At 39.8% G+C, this 18,140-nt stretch overlaps 1 protein-coding gene across 1 annotated transcript; it reads right to left on the bottom strand.

Moving 5' to 3' along the window:
- Positions 1–1,875: 1,875 nt before the first annotated feature.
- On the bottom strand, positions 1,876–16,838 carry LOC137274407 (protein sneaky-like). The gene is made up of 6 exons (XM_067807578.1): positions 16,702–16,838; positions 14,656–14,878; positions 12,981–13,437; positions 12,261–12,479; positions 10,533–10,714; positions 1,876–4,666 (listed from the first exon to the last, which is right to left on the bottom strand). The coding sequence occupies exons 1-6, from the start codon at positions 16,736–16,738 to the stop codon at positions 3,607–3,609; spliced, it is 2,178 nt and encodes a 725-aa protein (XP_067663679.1). The 5' UTR covers positions 16,739–16,838; the 3' UTR covers positions 1,876–3,606.
- Positions 16,839–18,140: the final 1,302 nt, after the last annotated feature.

Raw genomic sequence — 18,140 nt, 5'->3', positions numbered from 1 at the left:
TTGTGAAGAGATAGCACCTTTCACACACCAGTGGGGATATGGCAGACACGCGTAATCCGGATGTGCAACCAGCAAGGAAAATGGGGATATCCGGGTTGGCATGAAGCTTCGTCTGGTACTGAGAGATACATATTTTACACAATGTGATGGTTTGCAGGTCTATATGTTACTCATTTCCTTTAACCAAAACCACGATAGATTTCTAGCCAATTTTTGTTTCAGGATGTACGATTTCGTTGGGCAGTTCGTCGTGTTAATGTCTGTGATAAATTACACATAACTTAAACTATATTGTCCAAGAACGTTATAACTCAAAAGATATTTCAAACACGGTTCTAGGAGAACGCGTCAGTCAGCATGGTTTTACATAGGCTCCACATAATGAACTCTATATTTGGATTTGCACCCGGATCTACAGCGTGATAAACGACTCATCCAAACACTATTCACATCAAACCAATCTGGGGGAAGCATAATTTGCAAATGTGAAATTTGTAGTATGGAATCGATATATCCGTGACATATATTGCATCTCAGGCATCGTGCACACGTCTTCATCGTGCTGGCAAAATCTCTTCATCAAACATACATAACATCATCATCGGATAGTAAACTATCAAACTACGAACTTCCACACTAAGAATCGATGACTGCTTTGTCAAGGTACTCAGTAGGCAAAAGGCATGGCGTTCTGCCTGTCTCGGTGACTTTGACAATCAGGTGATCAGATGCCTCACCCCGAGAGAACCCGTGAACACCCGGATTAGAAATCGTCTTCACGAACCCAGACTTGCCGTAAATGAGTGAGTGAGTTTAGTTTTACGCCACGCTCAGCAATATTTCAGCTACATGGCGGCGTTCTGTAAGTAATCGAGTCTGGACCAAACAATCCAGTGATCAACAACACGAGCATCCATCTGCTCAATTGGGAACCGATGACATGTGTCAAACAAGTCAGCGAGCCTGCCCATCCGATCCAGTTAGTCGTAAGCATGGGTTGCTGAAGCCCTATTCTACCCCGGACCTTCACGGATTTCATTAACTAACATGATCGGGTTTTCAGGTTTCTCTGTTGTGGTTGAGACCAAAGCAATAGTTCAACCACATGGCGGCTGTCTGTGAATAATCGAGTCTGGATCAGACAATCCAGTGATCAACAGCATGAACATCAATCTATGCAACTGGCTTACGATGACAAGAGTCATTAAGTCATTGAGTGTGACCCGTTAGTCGCTATTACACGCATGGGTCGCTGAAGACGAGTGCTAGCCCGTATGTTCACGGGTATTTTCCTATAGTATCGCCACTTTGTTCGTCGTGCCCATAATTTGACAGAGGCTTATGACCGTTAATGTATGGAATGGCCATCTGACAGTGACACGTACTCCAGAATGGGAGGAAGGAAACAAACGACTGGAGTCCACGTGATTAGTGTAGGTATTAGAATACAAGTCATTGTATAACATTTTCAAGGATATTTCAGAAAAAGAGTTCCCCCTGACACTTGTATTGGCAGAAATCACGTGGCATTACTGAACGTGACTGCCTATGTGTAGCTCTGCACAGTCACATTTATTTCCTATCTTTCTAAATATTTAACAAAAACAGGATATTAGTCACTTCATACATCGCCTCCATTGTGTATGACTTTGTCACCGCAGCCGTGGTCGCCGTGAACATAGAGGGGCGGCGTGATAGCAGAGTGGGGAATGCATCCGCTCGACCCGCTGTGCTATCGCTGGAATATTGCATAAAAAGCGGTGTAAAACTTGACCGTCGTTGATCCAATCCCTGTGTCGAATGACTCGTTAGATGATCATAGATGTGCTGCTATTCTGACTGTCGCTCATCATTACAAGAAGAAAAGCATTGTTCAAATTTCCATTGTGTTTATTTTATAAAAACGATCATGCATATGACAGGAAAACACTATGTTCACATAATACAAAAGTGAGCGAACGAGTGAATATAGTTTCACGCCGCTTTTAGCAATATTCCAGCAATACCAGGGGGACACCAGGCTTCCTACATTGTACCCATGTGGGGAATCGAAACCGGGCCTTTGGGGTGACGAAATGAAGCTTTAACCACAGGGCTACCCACGTATAGATCGATGATCGTGTTGTTAATCATTGGATTATCTGGTCCAGACTCGAATATTTACAGACCTGGACCAAATACCTGGAATAGTGTTAAACAAACAAACAAACTTTATATTGGCTAAATAAATCAAAGAACCGGCCTGGGTAACAATGTGGAACTACTTGAAAGATTCAATGATAATTTCATATTTATATAACATCATGTGCAATTTTACAGGTACTGTGTAGACCATGGAACAGTCACGAACAAATGAAACTTGCCTAAGACACAATGAAAACATTTTGGGGTAAATTTACCATATCTAGAAAACATTATGAACCAGTATGGCAATGTAACTTGAATAGGACACACGTTAGAAAACATTCGCAAAATCAATGCCTGTGTTAAATGAAGTGAAGTGAAGTATTCTTCAAAGTGTAAAGGTATAATATGTAGTTTGGCTTGTCAATATATATGTAAGTTCACGTAGAGCAAGCAAAGAAACACAGTTTGTCAGGAGTAGATAGATATATATATGAAGCCTGCCCTACCGAGAAGAAACAAACAGTTGGATGGTCCTGTGTACATTGAGTAATCATAAAGAGTGACATTAGGATTATGATAGGGTACTGTTAGCATGTTTAATATATAGCGCGCATATCCACGCAACTAGTACATGCTCAAGACGTTGGTGTTTCCCCCTCCATTAACGGATGTCAGTCTCAGCGGTACATCGTATTATCAATGATCTGAACTCCCCGGAGAGTATATACCTCTTGCAGCCGCCAGGCGCACCTAGTTATTGCGGTTTCTGTCACATTGCAGGCAAACCAAAGATTGAAAAATGTGAATAATACATTATGATAAAGATCATAAATGGTGTCTTTGGCTTCTGTCGACTGCATTTAAAATCTCTATAAATTTGATCAATATGGAAAGGGAAGTAAACTTCAATCGATATGTGAAGGGAGGTAACTCTCCACAAAACGAAACGAGGCCTTCAGTGTTGTCCATGTTTTTAAGTCATCATTAGGTGAATTCTGTATGCTAGAATTAGGTATTAGAGTATATAAGCTTAATGAATATACGCAACAGAGCCCTTGCTATACTCACTCGAAATCTCAACATCAGGATTTTGACGATATCGTGAAAATGTGGTACCGAACCACTATTAAAGAGCCATATTACCACGTGTTCGTGAAAAGGTGCTCAAAGGATGTGTTGTAAGTTACAGGTCTAGTGTTTCGGAGAGTTATATAGCTTGGTTGTTAATGGGCAGGGTTGGCACGACGACGAACCGAATTCTATTTCCTACGTGAGTATACCTTGTGAGTACCACTTCTTCATGAAACCTTCAACGTTTAGTTTAATGATTACGGTTCTTTTCTGAATACTGAAAATATTGCGAACCCAAGAAACAAGTTACATTCTCATTTCAATCTACGACGAGATTTCCAAGCCTCTGGACATAGAACATATGACAGAACGATGTTACAACTACATCGTTTCCTTTAAATCTGCATTTCAACGGTTTGTAGTCTTCTCGTCGGAATGTTCTGAGCCAATGACACTCCACTGATCCTTTAGAAGATTTAGCTTCTTGCTCTCTTCAGCCCTGAGTCTTCTCTTATTAAGAATATGTCTGTACAAGTAGTGAATTCGTTCTGCCTCGCGCTCGGGGAAAAAGAACGCCACCATTTTGTGTCTAAGCCTCAGTCCATACGCTTGCAGGAGAACAAAGACCAAAACGAGGGAGTAAAGGGAGATAATTAAGTAGAGAATCTTCCTCGGTTGCTCAGTGGGAGACGGAAGACATATTTTGAAGTTTAGAACATCTTCAAACGATTTCGAAACACTGATTCCTTCAACAACAGTTCTGAACATGTCAGCGAAAGGCCCGGATCCGCTAACATTAACCTGTAGCCATACTCCTCCTGTTACAAGAAAGTCCACATCTCCATCTCTTTGAAGGATTGTGAGTACATAATATAGTCCATAATCAACAAGTATCACCATAGCTGACAGAAAGATATGTAGCGTCACCTGCGTCAACCCCATCGTCCATGAAATAGATTCTAATCGGCTAAGGTTTAGGGTTGAGGAATCAACGTATTTCTTCTTCTCTAGATCTTTCAGTGGAAATAAAGCCTTACTTTCGTCCTCAGCCCGAATATGTTTGTCCAGATACTTGATTTGATCACGGAGATAAATGTTGTCAAATTTGATACTGCGAAGATATCGCCTGACATAGAGGCAGGCTTTGATGAAGGCCGAGAGGAGGAAGATGATGAGGATCCGGTTGAGGATCCTGAAGATGAAGACAGCAAAGTCCAGTTGCTCTTGTAGTCTCTTCTTCAGTTCCCTGACTCTTTGGATAGGATCGCTTGAAGTGTTGCCTCTGACGTCGATGACACTTGAGCTGTTGATTTTGAAACCCAGAAGCTGGTCTATCTCGTCAAAACGTTCTGTGACTGTCATGGCGCTGGACTTGATCATTGTATTATTTGCCCATTTGCAGATATTTGATTGATTCAGTGGCTCACAGATGGACTTTGACTTGATCGAGTCACATAGTGAAGGGTCGCTGTGGATGCAAATCAAGAGGTTAAGTAAACATATCTTTATGAGAACGGCGTTGAGTGGAGTGACAAAAATATGTCGATGTTGTAGTACATCTATTCACCAAACAATGGAAACTAAAACACTTAACTACTGCCCATTAGAGCTGAAGATATGCCTTCAGCAAAACATAGGTCATACCGTTTCAAATATATTTTGTCTTCTAAAGAACGATTCAAACAAGGTGTTTGAAAAATATGGATTAGCTGAATATCCACTTTGGACAGTTACAGATTTTCGAAAACCCGAGAACAGTTTTACACTTCATGAGTGGCAATTAGAAGTTGGTGTGATGAACAACGAGAGTGGATACATAACTTATCTAATATCAAAATGAGCGACGTTTCGAGATAGCTACAAATACCATTGTCATGGAAGTGAAGTGTATCGTGTTAACATGCAAGTGCTACACATTCGGGAACAGCTTCTTTCTTCACTAGACTGTTTTCGGTTTCTTACATTCTGTCGTTTGTATCAAACTACAATACAAATCGCACATGTATCTATTCCGAAATTTATTACATAGGAAAATGTTTACACACTTATTTTGTTGAAATATATGACAACGTAAATGTTTTCATTGCACAATCAAGCGTGTGATACCATTTACTGAGACGGATAGTTGTGCAAATATCAAAGTCACTAATTTGCATCGAGTTTAAGCTCAAATGAATCAGATTATGAACAACACAAAATCGTTGCTGCAGCTATCGGTGACATATTCTTAACCGACATTACTATATGGACCTTTAACATCACGAATGATGACTGGGCACCTGTTCTAGCCCGCTATTCCAAATATACTCGCCTCTAACGTCACGAACAGTTACCGGGGACCTTTTTTTTTTTTTTTTTTTCTTTTTATTGGTTCATGTGATTACACATAGTACAAAACACAGGTACATATCGATGGATGATATACAGAAATCATATCAACATTTTGGTAATAGACATATACAGGTTGATATAGGTGATTGGTAGGTACATAGGAAGATTCAAATTTATCCAAGTACTAGGAAAAGAGGGCCCCATTTATGACTGAAATGATCTATCTTATTAGTTTTTTGGCATATATGTTTCTCAACAAAGAATATTTCTTGTAGGGTTTTTGTAAATGAAGTCATATCAGGATGTATATTCTTAATACTACATATGTAAATGTGTCTTTTGGCTGCAATGGTGATGTGGTTTAGTAATGTATTTCGGTGTAGAGTACCAAACCAAACCATATGTTTTGTAAAGTGGAATGGATTAGGGAATGAATTGTTGAGCCAAATTTGTAATTTTCTTCAAAATGTTTGTGTCACTTGGCATTCCCAATACACATGATAAACAGTCTCATTTATATCCTTGCAGAAACAGCATGTACTACTATCAACTTTCTTCATTTTAAGCAATTCTCTTTTAGTATAAATAGCACCTTGTAGAAATCTATATTGAAAATCAATGAGTTTTGTGTCTTGCAAACCTTTTCGGTATCCTGTGAATATTTTTTCCCAGTCAAAGTCTGTTTTTGGGAAAAACCGCTGCCACTTTTTACAAACATTTTGGTATATATCATTGGAAATAAGTTTATCATAAAAAGTTCTGCATCCTTTAGATGTTTTTATGAGACAATTCTGGCAATGGTTAATATTTAAATCCCAGACTGGTATTGAATGACATTGATTTAGAGTATTTTTCCAAGAATCTGGAAATGTGTGTAGTAAATATCTATAATCTAAAAAAGTACCTTGGATATCATATACTTCTTTTAAAGATTCCAATGACGATAATCCATTTTCATCACAAATATCCCTAATATTAATAATCCCTTTATCTGCCCAATTCTTTATATAGTTTAATGAATTTTTGAAATTGTGATTAAACCATAATGGTTGTGATAGAATTTCACTGATGTTATTTGGGTCAATATAATGTTTTTGGTGAAATAGTTGCCATGCTTTCAGTGCATCCTGCCAAAAAGGGTTTTCAATCTTAATGTAGGCATCAGAATTTGCTCCTAAATTAAATATGTCTTTGAAAGGTATGTTGCATGGATTTTCCTTATCACCTTTTCCGAAGTATCGTCGTAACGTGGATAATTTCAAAGCGTCTATAAATGTTTTAATATCGATCATTCTCAAACCTCCTTCTTCATAGTTATTTTTTATTATATTCCTCTTTATATTGTCATTCTTGTCATTCCAAACAAATTTAAAAAGCATTTATTCAATAGAAGTAATAAAATCTGCTGGTGGGTTGGGCAGGGAATTGAAAATATGAACCAATTTGGAGATTGCTAGAGTTTTTATTACTGTTATTTTACCAATAAGTGTTAAATTTCTCTTTCTCCAAGATGCTAGGAGTCTATTAATTTCTTCAAGTCTTTTCCTAGTATTAATTACCCATAGATCTTCAAGATCTGGTGTAAATTTGATACCTAGTACATCAAATTCACCAACTACACATTCAACTTTTAGATCATGACATATCATATCAGTAGATTTAGCTTTTGATCCAATCCATATTGCTTTTGATTTATCCACATTAATTTTCAAACCTGACATCTTGTAAAAAGTATTAACTGTGTCTATTGCAGAGTACAAACTCTCTTCAGTACCATTCAGAAATAGTTCAGTATCATCGGCATAGTGATTCAGTTTATATTCATTATCATAAATAACTATACCTTTGATATTTTCATTATGTCTTATCATGCAACCAAGAATCTCAGCTACAAAGAGGAAAAGATATGGGGATAAAGGGTCTCCTTGTCTACAGCCCCTTTCATTTGAAAAAAACTCAGATAAGTTACCATGTTAGATGACACAAGATGTTGTTTCATAAGTTAGTGTATTTATCCATCCTATCAGTTTGGAGCCAAATTTGAATTTATGGAGGACTAGATTGATAAAATCTTTTGAAACAGAATCAAAAGCTTTTTCAAAATCAATAAGGATTAGCAAACCAGGGATGTTCTGTTTCTTTGTTTCGAACATAATATCATATAATAATCTTGTATTTTCACTAATTGTCCTCCCTGGTATAAATCCAGTTTGGTTAGAATGAATGAGTTCGTCTAGGGTAGTTTTTAATCTGTGTGCTATGCGGGAGCTGATAATTTTGTAAATAGCATTAAGTAAAGTGATCGGTCTCCAGTTTTTAAGTAATGTTCTATCTTTATTGGTTTTTGGAATACAGGTAATAACACCTCTTTTCCAATTCACAGACATTTCATTCTTGGCTAATACATCTCTAATGAATCTATAGATCCATGTTTTTAATTCTTTCCAAAAAATTTAAAGAAATCAATAGGAAAACCATTAATCCCTGGGCTTTTATTATTCTTCATTCTGTGCACAGTATTACTAATTTCATCTAAACTGATTTCTCTTTCAAGATAGTCCCTCTGTGTTTGGTTTAAGATTGGAGTATTAATATCCTTCAAACAATTTTCATCCTCATATTGTTTGTGAGAGGCATACAGATTTTTGTAAAATAATTTTAGTTCATTCAGTATTAACTTGCTGTCAGTAATTTCACTATTATCATTAGTTACTAACTTGTTGATTGATCTTTGGGTGAACGTTCTATTTTCCAGGTGACAGAAATATTTTGAAGGTTTTTCTCCTTCTTCATACCAAAGAAGTCGGTTTCGAATTTGTATTCCTTTCATTTCCTCATTTTTAATTTCTTCCATTTCTTTCTTATATTTTGATAGTTCACTCAAAAGTTCTTCATCTATGTTTTGAAAGTTTTTTCTTATAGTATCTTCAGCCTGTTTTATTTTAAGTTCTAACTGTTCTGTATTTTTTGCTTTTGTTTTCTTCAAGTAGGATGAGAAAGATATAGTCTTTCCTCGAATTTTCATTAATAACGTTTCCAGAAATAAAGAGTTAGAAATAGTAAGTATAATATTTTCGGTGTTATTAAGATCATCCAATTTTTCTGTTGCATATTCCTGAACTGTGTCATTCAAAATATATCTGACTAAGTTTCCATATTCAGGATTTAACAGCAATGAAGTGTTAAACTTCCAGTATCCATGTCCTCGTTCCTGGCCTAAAGTGTTGGAAAAGGTTAATGTAATTGTTGAGTGATCACTTTTATAGCCTGGCAAAATATCTGAGTCTAGAGTTATGTCAAATATATCCTCTGATACAATAAAGAAATCCAGTCTGGCTTGTTGTCTTGGATTTTTTTTCCACCAGGTGCATTTTCTGCATTTATCATTCATATTCCTCCAAACATCAACAAGATTATAAGATTCAATAAATTCTAAAACAGTATTTCTTGATTTAGGGTTGTTTACATGTTTATAATTCTCAAGATCAATTGTTGGATCAATCACCAAATTCCAGTCTCCAACTATTATCAGAGAATCATTCTCAAGATTTAGAATATTTTTAAATAGATTAGTGTAAAAAATACTGTCATCGATATTTGGACCATAGAGATTAGTTAGTGTTAGTCTTTTATCCTCTATTGTTACATCAGCTATTATATAATTTCCATTTTCATCTATTAAGGTCTTATGTATTTTAAGATCAACATCATTATTAAAGAGAATGGCCACTCCTCTGGAATTAGATTTAAAAGGTGCAATTATGGATTGTAAACCCCATTCATTTCTCATGATATTGCAAGTAGATTCATCAATATGAATATCTTGCAGACATATGATTGAGTGTAGTTTTTTCCGGTGTATGTTCATTAATTCTTTTCTTTTAAATTTGTCTGCAAGTCCTCTACAATTAGCTGAGATAACTTGGATTTTCTTAACACTATCCATTGTAGTCAATGGTTACGAGAACTATCAATATACCTAAAATTAAACTGTCTGACACAGTGGTATCCTTGCCAACTGAATGGAGGTAGAAGCGCTCATAACATGCTTGTGGGAGAGCTTGTACAGTAAATATTTGTGTTGTGATATCACGAGAACCTTTTTTTCCTGATAAATAGAAAACATATATTAAAAGAAACAGAGGGTAACTAAAACGAAATAGCGGGCGAACCATGTTCTTGGTCTTCGAAGTCAAGCCGCATGAATGATAGTCCAAATGTGTGCAATGTGAACTAGAGCTAGATGTCCAACTGACGGGACCTATTCTAGCCCGCTATTCCTACATGACTCGCCTCTAACGTCATGAACAGATGCTGGGTCCCGTTCTAGCCCGCTAGTCCTACATGACTCGCCTCTAACGTCATGAACAGATGCTGGGACCCGTTCTAGCCCGCTAGTCCTACATGACTCGCCTCTAACGTCATGAACAGATGCTGGGTCCCGTTCTAGCCCGCTATTCCTACATGACTCGCCTCTAACGTCATGAACAGATGTTGGGTCCCGTTCTAGCCCGATATTCCTACATGACTCGCCTCTAACGTCATGAACAGATACTGGGACCCGTTCTCGCCCGCTAGTCCTACATGACTCGCCTCTAACGTCATGAACAGATGCTGGGACCCGTTCTCGCCCGCTAGTCCTACGTGACCTAAAGACCTGTTTCTAACATGGAGTCCTTACAACTGGAATGACATCCTACAACCAGTGCAGGCTGATGCGCCTATTCTGACCTTCAGTTTCTTGGGAACTATTTTAACCCTAAATCCAGACAGGGAATCAATACTAATATAGGTTTCTTATGACGTTTATTGCACGAAATCCCCACAGGAATCGCTTCTGACAGCAGCCACAGATTGTTGGGATCTTACAAAACCAGGATTTACTGGGATCGCCTTTCAACATAACAAGAGAATCCTGTGGGGCCAATCTAACCCGAATCCTCACAGAACCAATATGTCGAACCAAACAAATTGAAACTGATAATATTGTTTTGACGTCTCACCATTTGCGACCGAAGATGAAAGCCTGCGCTGTGGGCTGCCCTTGGTTGTTATTGTTGCTTCCTGTTGGTTGGTATCTACTTCGAGAAGCGCTCGTACGTGCCGAAGCCTTACACACCTCGATGGAGTCCTGTATCTTTTGCTCACAGTCTGTGTACATGACATGCAGCTGATCATCACACCCCTGGAGAAACAGAATATATTTCATTGTATATTCTCTCAATAGACCAATCTAATACGAATTATTTATAGGATCTGCACCCCCAAACGCCGACCAATATGATGTTGGGAACACATATGTGATACACAGACAAAATATAAAAAGGGTCAGATACTACGCACAACCCATTTGATTTTTCAATAGTTTGCCCATCTCACAAGGAGGAAGAATACCTTTTGAAAGGAACAGCCACGATATGGTGTGCGGAATGTTTGTCTCGTCACTTTCCTCATAGAGGATAATTAACATTTCCAAGGTAGTTTTATTCACCTCAGTACATGAAAACAGGTGCATGCGGGGTAGGCAGGGTAGCCTAGTGGTTAAAGCGTCCGCTCGTCACGCCGAAGACCCGGATCAGATTCCCGACATGGGTACAATGAGTGAAACCCATCTTCTGGTGTCCCCCGCCGTGATATTGCTGGAATATTGCTAAAAGCGGCATAAAACTTAACTCACTCACTCAAGGTGCAAGCGAATGACTGTTTTCACAAGGCGCTACGGTTTTATCTAAGTGGATGGTCAACCTCACCGAAACTCTCGTGTCACTGTAAAACGACGCCTTGAGTGGTTCCTCACAAAGTCAGTGACTTGGCGGGACACCATAATTTACAGGTCGATATCATACAGTGATAATGTTCTGTTTGAGTCTGAGCTATTGAAACCAATGAGTTGACCTGATTACACAATGCCATTTAGAAAGTGGTCAAATGCAAGATGTGTCATATTTTGGATTTCACTTTCTTAGTAAAGTACAAATTCTAGTATGTTTTTGGTTGAGTCCCATCCGGGATTCGAACCAAAGCCCTCCGAATCAGGTACCCAATCGCCAGCACACAAAGTCAGCCGCCTAGCCCGTTCAGCCAAAGCGACTTCCACAAAATGGAAGTCGGTCAACTGATAGTCTAGACTGCGCACTTTATGTACCCCTCTGATAGGTGTAAATTGGCATGGCCTCCACGACCGAAAGCTATGATTATACAATGCCACTTAGAAAGTGGTCAAATGCAACATATGTCATATTTGGGATTTTACTTTCTTAGTAAAGTACAAATTCTAGTACTTTTTTGGTTGAGTCCCATTCGGGATTGGAACCCGCACCCTCACAGTCAGGCACCTAATCGCCGCCTAGCCCGTTCAGCCACCGGACCGTGACCTCCCCCAGCGCGGGTTCGAATCCTGGATGGGACTCAACCAAAATAGTACTAGAATTTGTACTTTAATAAGAAAATGAAATATGACATATGTTGCAATGAGCTGACATCCTGAGTATCGCGTCATCCGGACCACACTGGGCATCATCCTATTCCTGTTAATATTGCGACCACAACGTTATACTTGAGACTCTAAAATACCGCTTAACCAAATAACTGTGCTAAACCCAAGGTCAGTCTTGCTGGAGCATTTCTAGCTAACCCTACCACCTTCGTTTGACGGATTCTGTTTTCTGCATTTGAACAGACTGATTAGTTACAATTTTAGAGAGGTGTTACAAAGACAGAAAACCTCTTGCCTTTGACGACTTATCATCGACAACCGACTCCTCAATACTGTTGACCTCCGTTCTGAAAGATGCCAAGGCCATCCTAATAGCGGATGCTTTTCGTTCAACCACTTCCGCCGCATCTTCTATACTCTTCTGTTGCTTAGCAACTGGTTCTAGAAGCTGATGATGAAGGGCGAGACTTTGATTGAGCACCACTTCCGCTATGCAGGCTGCAGACGATGCGGCCTGCAACAGTGATAAATATTAATGAAATTCATAACTACATACTGTAATTCATTAATATGTAACCACAGGCAAGTTTCTAAACCTAATACAAAGAATTTGCAGATATTTAACCCATGGGGTTGATGTGAGTCAGAATAAGTAATCATTCAACCATGCTTCAGAAATATGATCAGGTCGACCAGGCTAGGTCACGTGAGTGGCTGTGTCATCGTACGTTGACTATACTGATCGTAATAAAGACCACTGGTTTGCCTGTAATATAAACTCCGTTGTGATACACCTTTATCATTGCTGAAACCTAGGTTCACATCAAACACAGACCCGTAACGGTATTAGCCAATGACCAAGACTGTACACCGTTATTAAGATCACTCCAGCATTCATTCTGGAAACATTAGCAATGGCCTTCACATATTTTGTCCATCGAGCGCTTTCACAGTTGCGCAGTCCAACTGCAATTCTTAACATGGAAATAAAAGTTGAGTTTAAAGTGGTAATGACCTCGTTTAAGTTCCTGTGCATGTTCATAACGGGTCCGGCGAGGAGAAGGCCAGGTATCAGAGACAGAAAGGCGGTGCGACCTTGATTTGTAAACACGCTCACTGACATCAGCGCTGCCACGCAGCGGGCATGAGGGGAGATAACCAGGAAGACGCACATCACCAGAGTGATTCCTCCTGATATTGCTGCACATTCTACAAACGAGTAGCCATACGAAAGGTAAAGAGCTGCAAACATGACGCATCCAAGACACAAGCCCACCAATATACCAATGAATGCACGAGTGCATTTCTGACTACGGGTGTGGGTTTCAGGCAAGATGTATTTTTTAGACTTTGCTTTCGAGGCTTCTTTTGTGTTTTCTGGTGACGAGACATCAATGAGGGGCGAAGGAATACTGAAATCGTGACTTCCTGAAGACTGCTGTTGTGTAAGGTTCACATAGATAGTCGATACCCTGCAATAAAAGAAACTATAAAATAGTATACTACTAATTGCTTGATAACGATGTTAGTACCTTCGCACTCTTTGCAGTAATGAAGTTGACTATATGTGGAACATGGTTAGCATCTTCTAAAATGCCTCTCAAAGATATTTCAAAATAATAGTACGTGTGAATTTGACAGGTAGTGAAAGTAGATACATGTACTCGAGCATACACATACAACTGTGGGGACCTTACAGTTCATAACACTTTCATCATCTGTCTGATGATGGCAGAATTATTAAATGAACATTGTTGTTACATCATTGACTAGCATAAGTAAAGCGGTTTACTCAAGGCTATTTAAAGGCAATGAAAAGTCGTAATAAAGAGGCTACACCGGGAATGACATTCAAATCCATGTAATATATTTTTGATAACCACAATGTGTAATATATTTAGTAAATTTAATGGAAAATGAAAAGACCGTTGAAAGGACCAAAGGTACACAGCTCCAAAACGCAACAAAAGTATTTACCTAATGATAAAATTCAACGACATTGAAATCCTAAGAACGTCATCGTCAGTAATCTGTCATTAAACCTTAAGTACATACCCTTATCTAAAGTTATGCAGTCAAAGACTAAACCAGAAGTATGTAAGTATAATCACCGTCATACAGACTAGACTTAACACCGGAAATAACAAACCGGAACTGGTTACAGCGATACTGTCTTGACATAGACTGGTATTACGAACTGTTTTCAGGTATCCAGTCTGGGCTTTAAGCAATGTAAATCAGTAAATGTGTATTTGTGCAGTCTAGACGTAAACCGGACGTACAAAATCATGCGTACAGTCATGCAGTCTAGACGTATACCGGAAGTACATAACCATGTTCTCGGTCATGAAGTCTAGACTGCAGTGAAAATGACTGGAACCTGTGAATCTGCCGCACAATGAAACTACCGGACTGGATCAGCAAGTGACATAAAAACATCAATTGGACAATCTGTATGCAGTTATAAGTACAAAATATACCCTATATTTAGAAGATAATGACACAAAGTAAGCAATATATATCTAGTTGATCGATTAAACAGCATCTGGGATGAGCGCTCGATGACTACCTTACATGCTACATCAACTCTCATGGACATGGCGACTGCACAATCTGAGTGGAAACAATAGAAGTTGGAGTAGGACAGGTTGTGAGGTGGAATTCTTCAAATATCTCTCGGACTGCCTTACCTATTTCTGAATCGGTCAACTCTACTCTGGCCTCTTCCACTCCCTGATTTCTGCAGGTAATCTTTCGGGCATAGTCCAGTTTTCCCCGTAGTCGTGTTGTATCCAACTACCCAGCCGTTCCCGACGTCTTTGATGTTGCGGAGTTCATCTCCGACTCCCAGCTGTAGCTCATCTTGTTTCGTGGGATTATACTGATGTTTCACTCGGTACACACACGTTCTGCCTGAATACAACAATGGCGTTTTAGAGTTTGGTCTCTACATTGTTTAAAGCCACAGTATTCCATGTGACCAGACTGCCCAGTGATAAGTTGTGAACTGATCACAATGAAATGCATCAACCAAGTCACCCTAAGTAACCGTTGATCGCGTCAGTCACCTCTACGACATATATTGGATGTTGGAGACTTGGATCCTTACGGGGCAGTTTTAGGAAGTGAGTGAGATAACTGAATGAATCTGAAGGCTCCTTTGAACAGTATATCAGTTATACCACGGGGTATGAGCAGGGTATGAGCTTGAAGTCGGGAGGAAAACCCTAAGTGATCCTGGTTTGATTTTAGACCGTCTAGACTTACACCGGAAGTACGTAACCATGAGCACAGGCGGGTGCTCCAGGGTAGCCGTGTCCACGCAGTATCTTAACGTGATTATATCTTTTCAGCATAAAGATTAAATCGACAAAACAACTTCATAATTTAAACTTTTAAATGGACAGCGTAACTACATGTGTTGCTATGGTTATAATTCTGTAAGTTGTAAGTTCTGAAAGTTTGGATGTATTAGATATTTTTCATAAATGATACAGATTTGTGAAAGTGAATGTAAAAAACATATATCTTGACTAGGATAACTTCCGTTCACATCTGTACACATCAATAGTCTAGATACCCGTGAAGCTCCACGGTAAAATAGGTCTTCCACAACCTATGCTTTTCGTAAGAGATGACTATGCTTGTCGTAAGAGGTAACTATGCTTGTAAGACGTGACTATGCTTGTCGTAGGAGGTGACTATGCTTGTCGTAAGAGGTAACTATGCTTGTCGTAAGAGCTAACTATGCTTGTCGTAAGAGATGACTATGCTTGTCGTAAGAGGTAACTATGCTTGTCGTAAGAGGTAACTATGCTTGTCGTAAGAGCTAACTATGCTTGTCGTAAGAGGTAACTATGCTTGTCGTAAGAGCTAACTATGCTTGTCGTAAGAGGTAACTATGCTTGTCGTAAGAGCTAACTATGCTTGTCGTAAGAGGTAACTATGCTTGTAAGACGTGACTATGCTTGTCGTAGGAGGTGACTATGCTTGTCGTAAGAGGTAACTATGCTTGTCGTAAGAGATGACTATGCTTGTCGTAAGAGCTGACTATCCTTGTCGTAAGAGCTAACTATGCTTGTCGTAAGAGGTAACTATGCTTGTCGTAAGAGGTAACTATGCTTGTCGTAAGAGCTGACTATGCTTGTCGTAAGAGGTAACTATGCTTGTCGTGAGAGCTGACTATGCTTGTCGTAAGAGCTGACTATGCTTGTCGTAAGGAGCGACTGAGGGTAGTCAGGCTCGCTGACTTGGTTGACTTGGTTGATCACTGGATTGTCTGGTCCAGACTCGATAATTTACAGACCACCGCCATATAGCTGGAATATTGCTGAGTGTGGCGTAACACTAAATTCACTCAGTCACTTATCACTCTGAAACTATTGATGCCGAATCAGCTGAGTTCCTTCAAAGACATAGGCCCATTTCTGGCGTCCCCCGCCGTGATATCGCTAGAACATTGCTAAAAGCGGCGTAAATCTCATCTTGCTCACTCGTTCAAAGACATAGTTCGAACCCACAAAACATATCAAAGGACCTTTCTGAGCACAAATTGTTACAACCACATTTGTAATGTTATAAGTAAATGACACATTGTGCGAACCGTCATGATTATTAATTTATGATCATTTGTTAAAAGCGCCCTCAAAATACAGATTACTGACACATATGACGTATATTTATCTCTTAGCCAAAAAGAAAACAACATATCAACTATATTATTTACAGTGATTTACCTTCAGGATTGCGGCTAAATCTTTTCAGCCCGCTCATGGTGCCTTTTGTGCAGCTCCTAGCTTGACTCGGACTGGTAACTGAGATGATCTTGTCTTTCAGTCAATGGCTTTCCTTCCCGCGGGGGGATGCCCTCAAATGACAACAACTGGGCAACAGTATGATACTGCTGACACTCTAGGAAATGCGGCATATCCGCGAGTGGGCACTAATGATTAAGATGTAGGTTGAAGTCTACTGGAGAAGACAGTTTGTACATTGTGCTCTAGTTTTGGTGCCCTGTATTTACCACGCATTACACATTGTGTTGAGTGTATAAGTGAGAGAGTTACGTTGTTTACATGCACTCACACAGACAGAGGGAGAGAGAGACACAGACAGAGGAGGCGCAGAGAGGGGGTATTGAAGACCACAACACAGAACCAGTAACAAAGCGGGTTACTGTCAGAAAACTGAAACATTTTTTCAGTTAGTCCAAATGTAAGTGCTTGACTGTACAAGCGTAAAGAGATAGGGCGATCAGTATAAGCAATATGGGGACTTCGTATCTTGAGCTGGCACGTTACACTGTTACAGGCAAGATAGGCAGGTCCTCGACCGCCCAAGGTGGGGAAGACCGTTACATCCGACAGATCCACCACCGGAACAGATTTATGACGGTGACGGTCAACGACGACTTGGTATAGCTTGTATACGAGCGTACCGCCCCTTCTGTGAAATGGCCTTGACCTGTCTACTCAGTCAACGCAAACTACAATGGGCATGGACCCGTGAAGGTCCGGGGTAGAACAGGCCTTCAGCAACCCATGCTTGCCATAACAGGTGACAATACTTGTCCTAAGAAGCGACTAATGGGATCGGGTGTTCGGGCTCGCAGACTTCGTTGACACGTGCTCGGTTCCCAATGGCGCGGATCGATGTTCATGATGTTGATCACTGGGTTGTCTGGTCCAGTGAACGCTGCCATATGGCTGGAATATTGCTGAGTGCGGCGTAAAAGTAAACTCACTCACAACAATGGGCACGACCTAAACGTCGATGACAGCGACGTGACTGGGAGAAAGCACTCATTTCTGTTGAAGGTCGGTTCAGTCTGTTCAGACAATATAGGGGAGTTCTTGGTTTTCGACGAACAGAAAAGCGACTGGCACCAAACTGTGTCCAAGGAGTTCATCCGTTTGATGGAAAGGCGTAATGGTATGTGGTGGCATTTGAGTAACAACATCCAAGGAACTGTTAATGCCCAGACATACAAGGGTAAAGTGTATAACCTCTTGTGGTGCTTTTACTCGACAGTATCCACGAGGAGTCAGTAACGCAAGGCCTCACACCGCCATATTTGTTCTACAATGGCCTGCACAACGTTAACTTCAACGAATTGCCAATTCTCTTCCCACAGTGGTTACTTGTCACATCTTCCTACGTAACCTGTAACTCTGTT

The sequence above is a fragment of the Haliotis asinina genome, chromosome 2, assembly GCF_037392515.1.
Source record: "Haliotis asinina isolate JCU_RB_2024 chromosome 2, JCU_Hal_asi_v2, whole genome shotgun sequence".
NCBI classification, from domain to species: domain Eukaryota; kingdom Metazoa; phylum Mollusca; class Gastropoda; order Lepetellida; family Haliotidae; genus Haliotis; species Haliotis asinina.
This window is presented reverse-complemented; position numbering and strand designations above follow the sequence as displayed.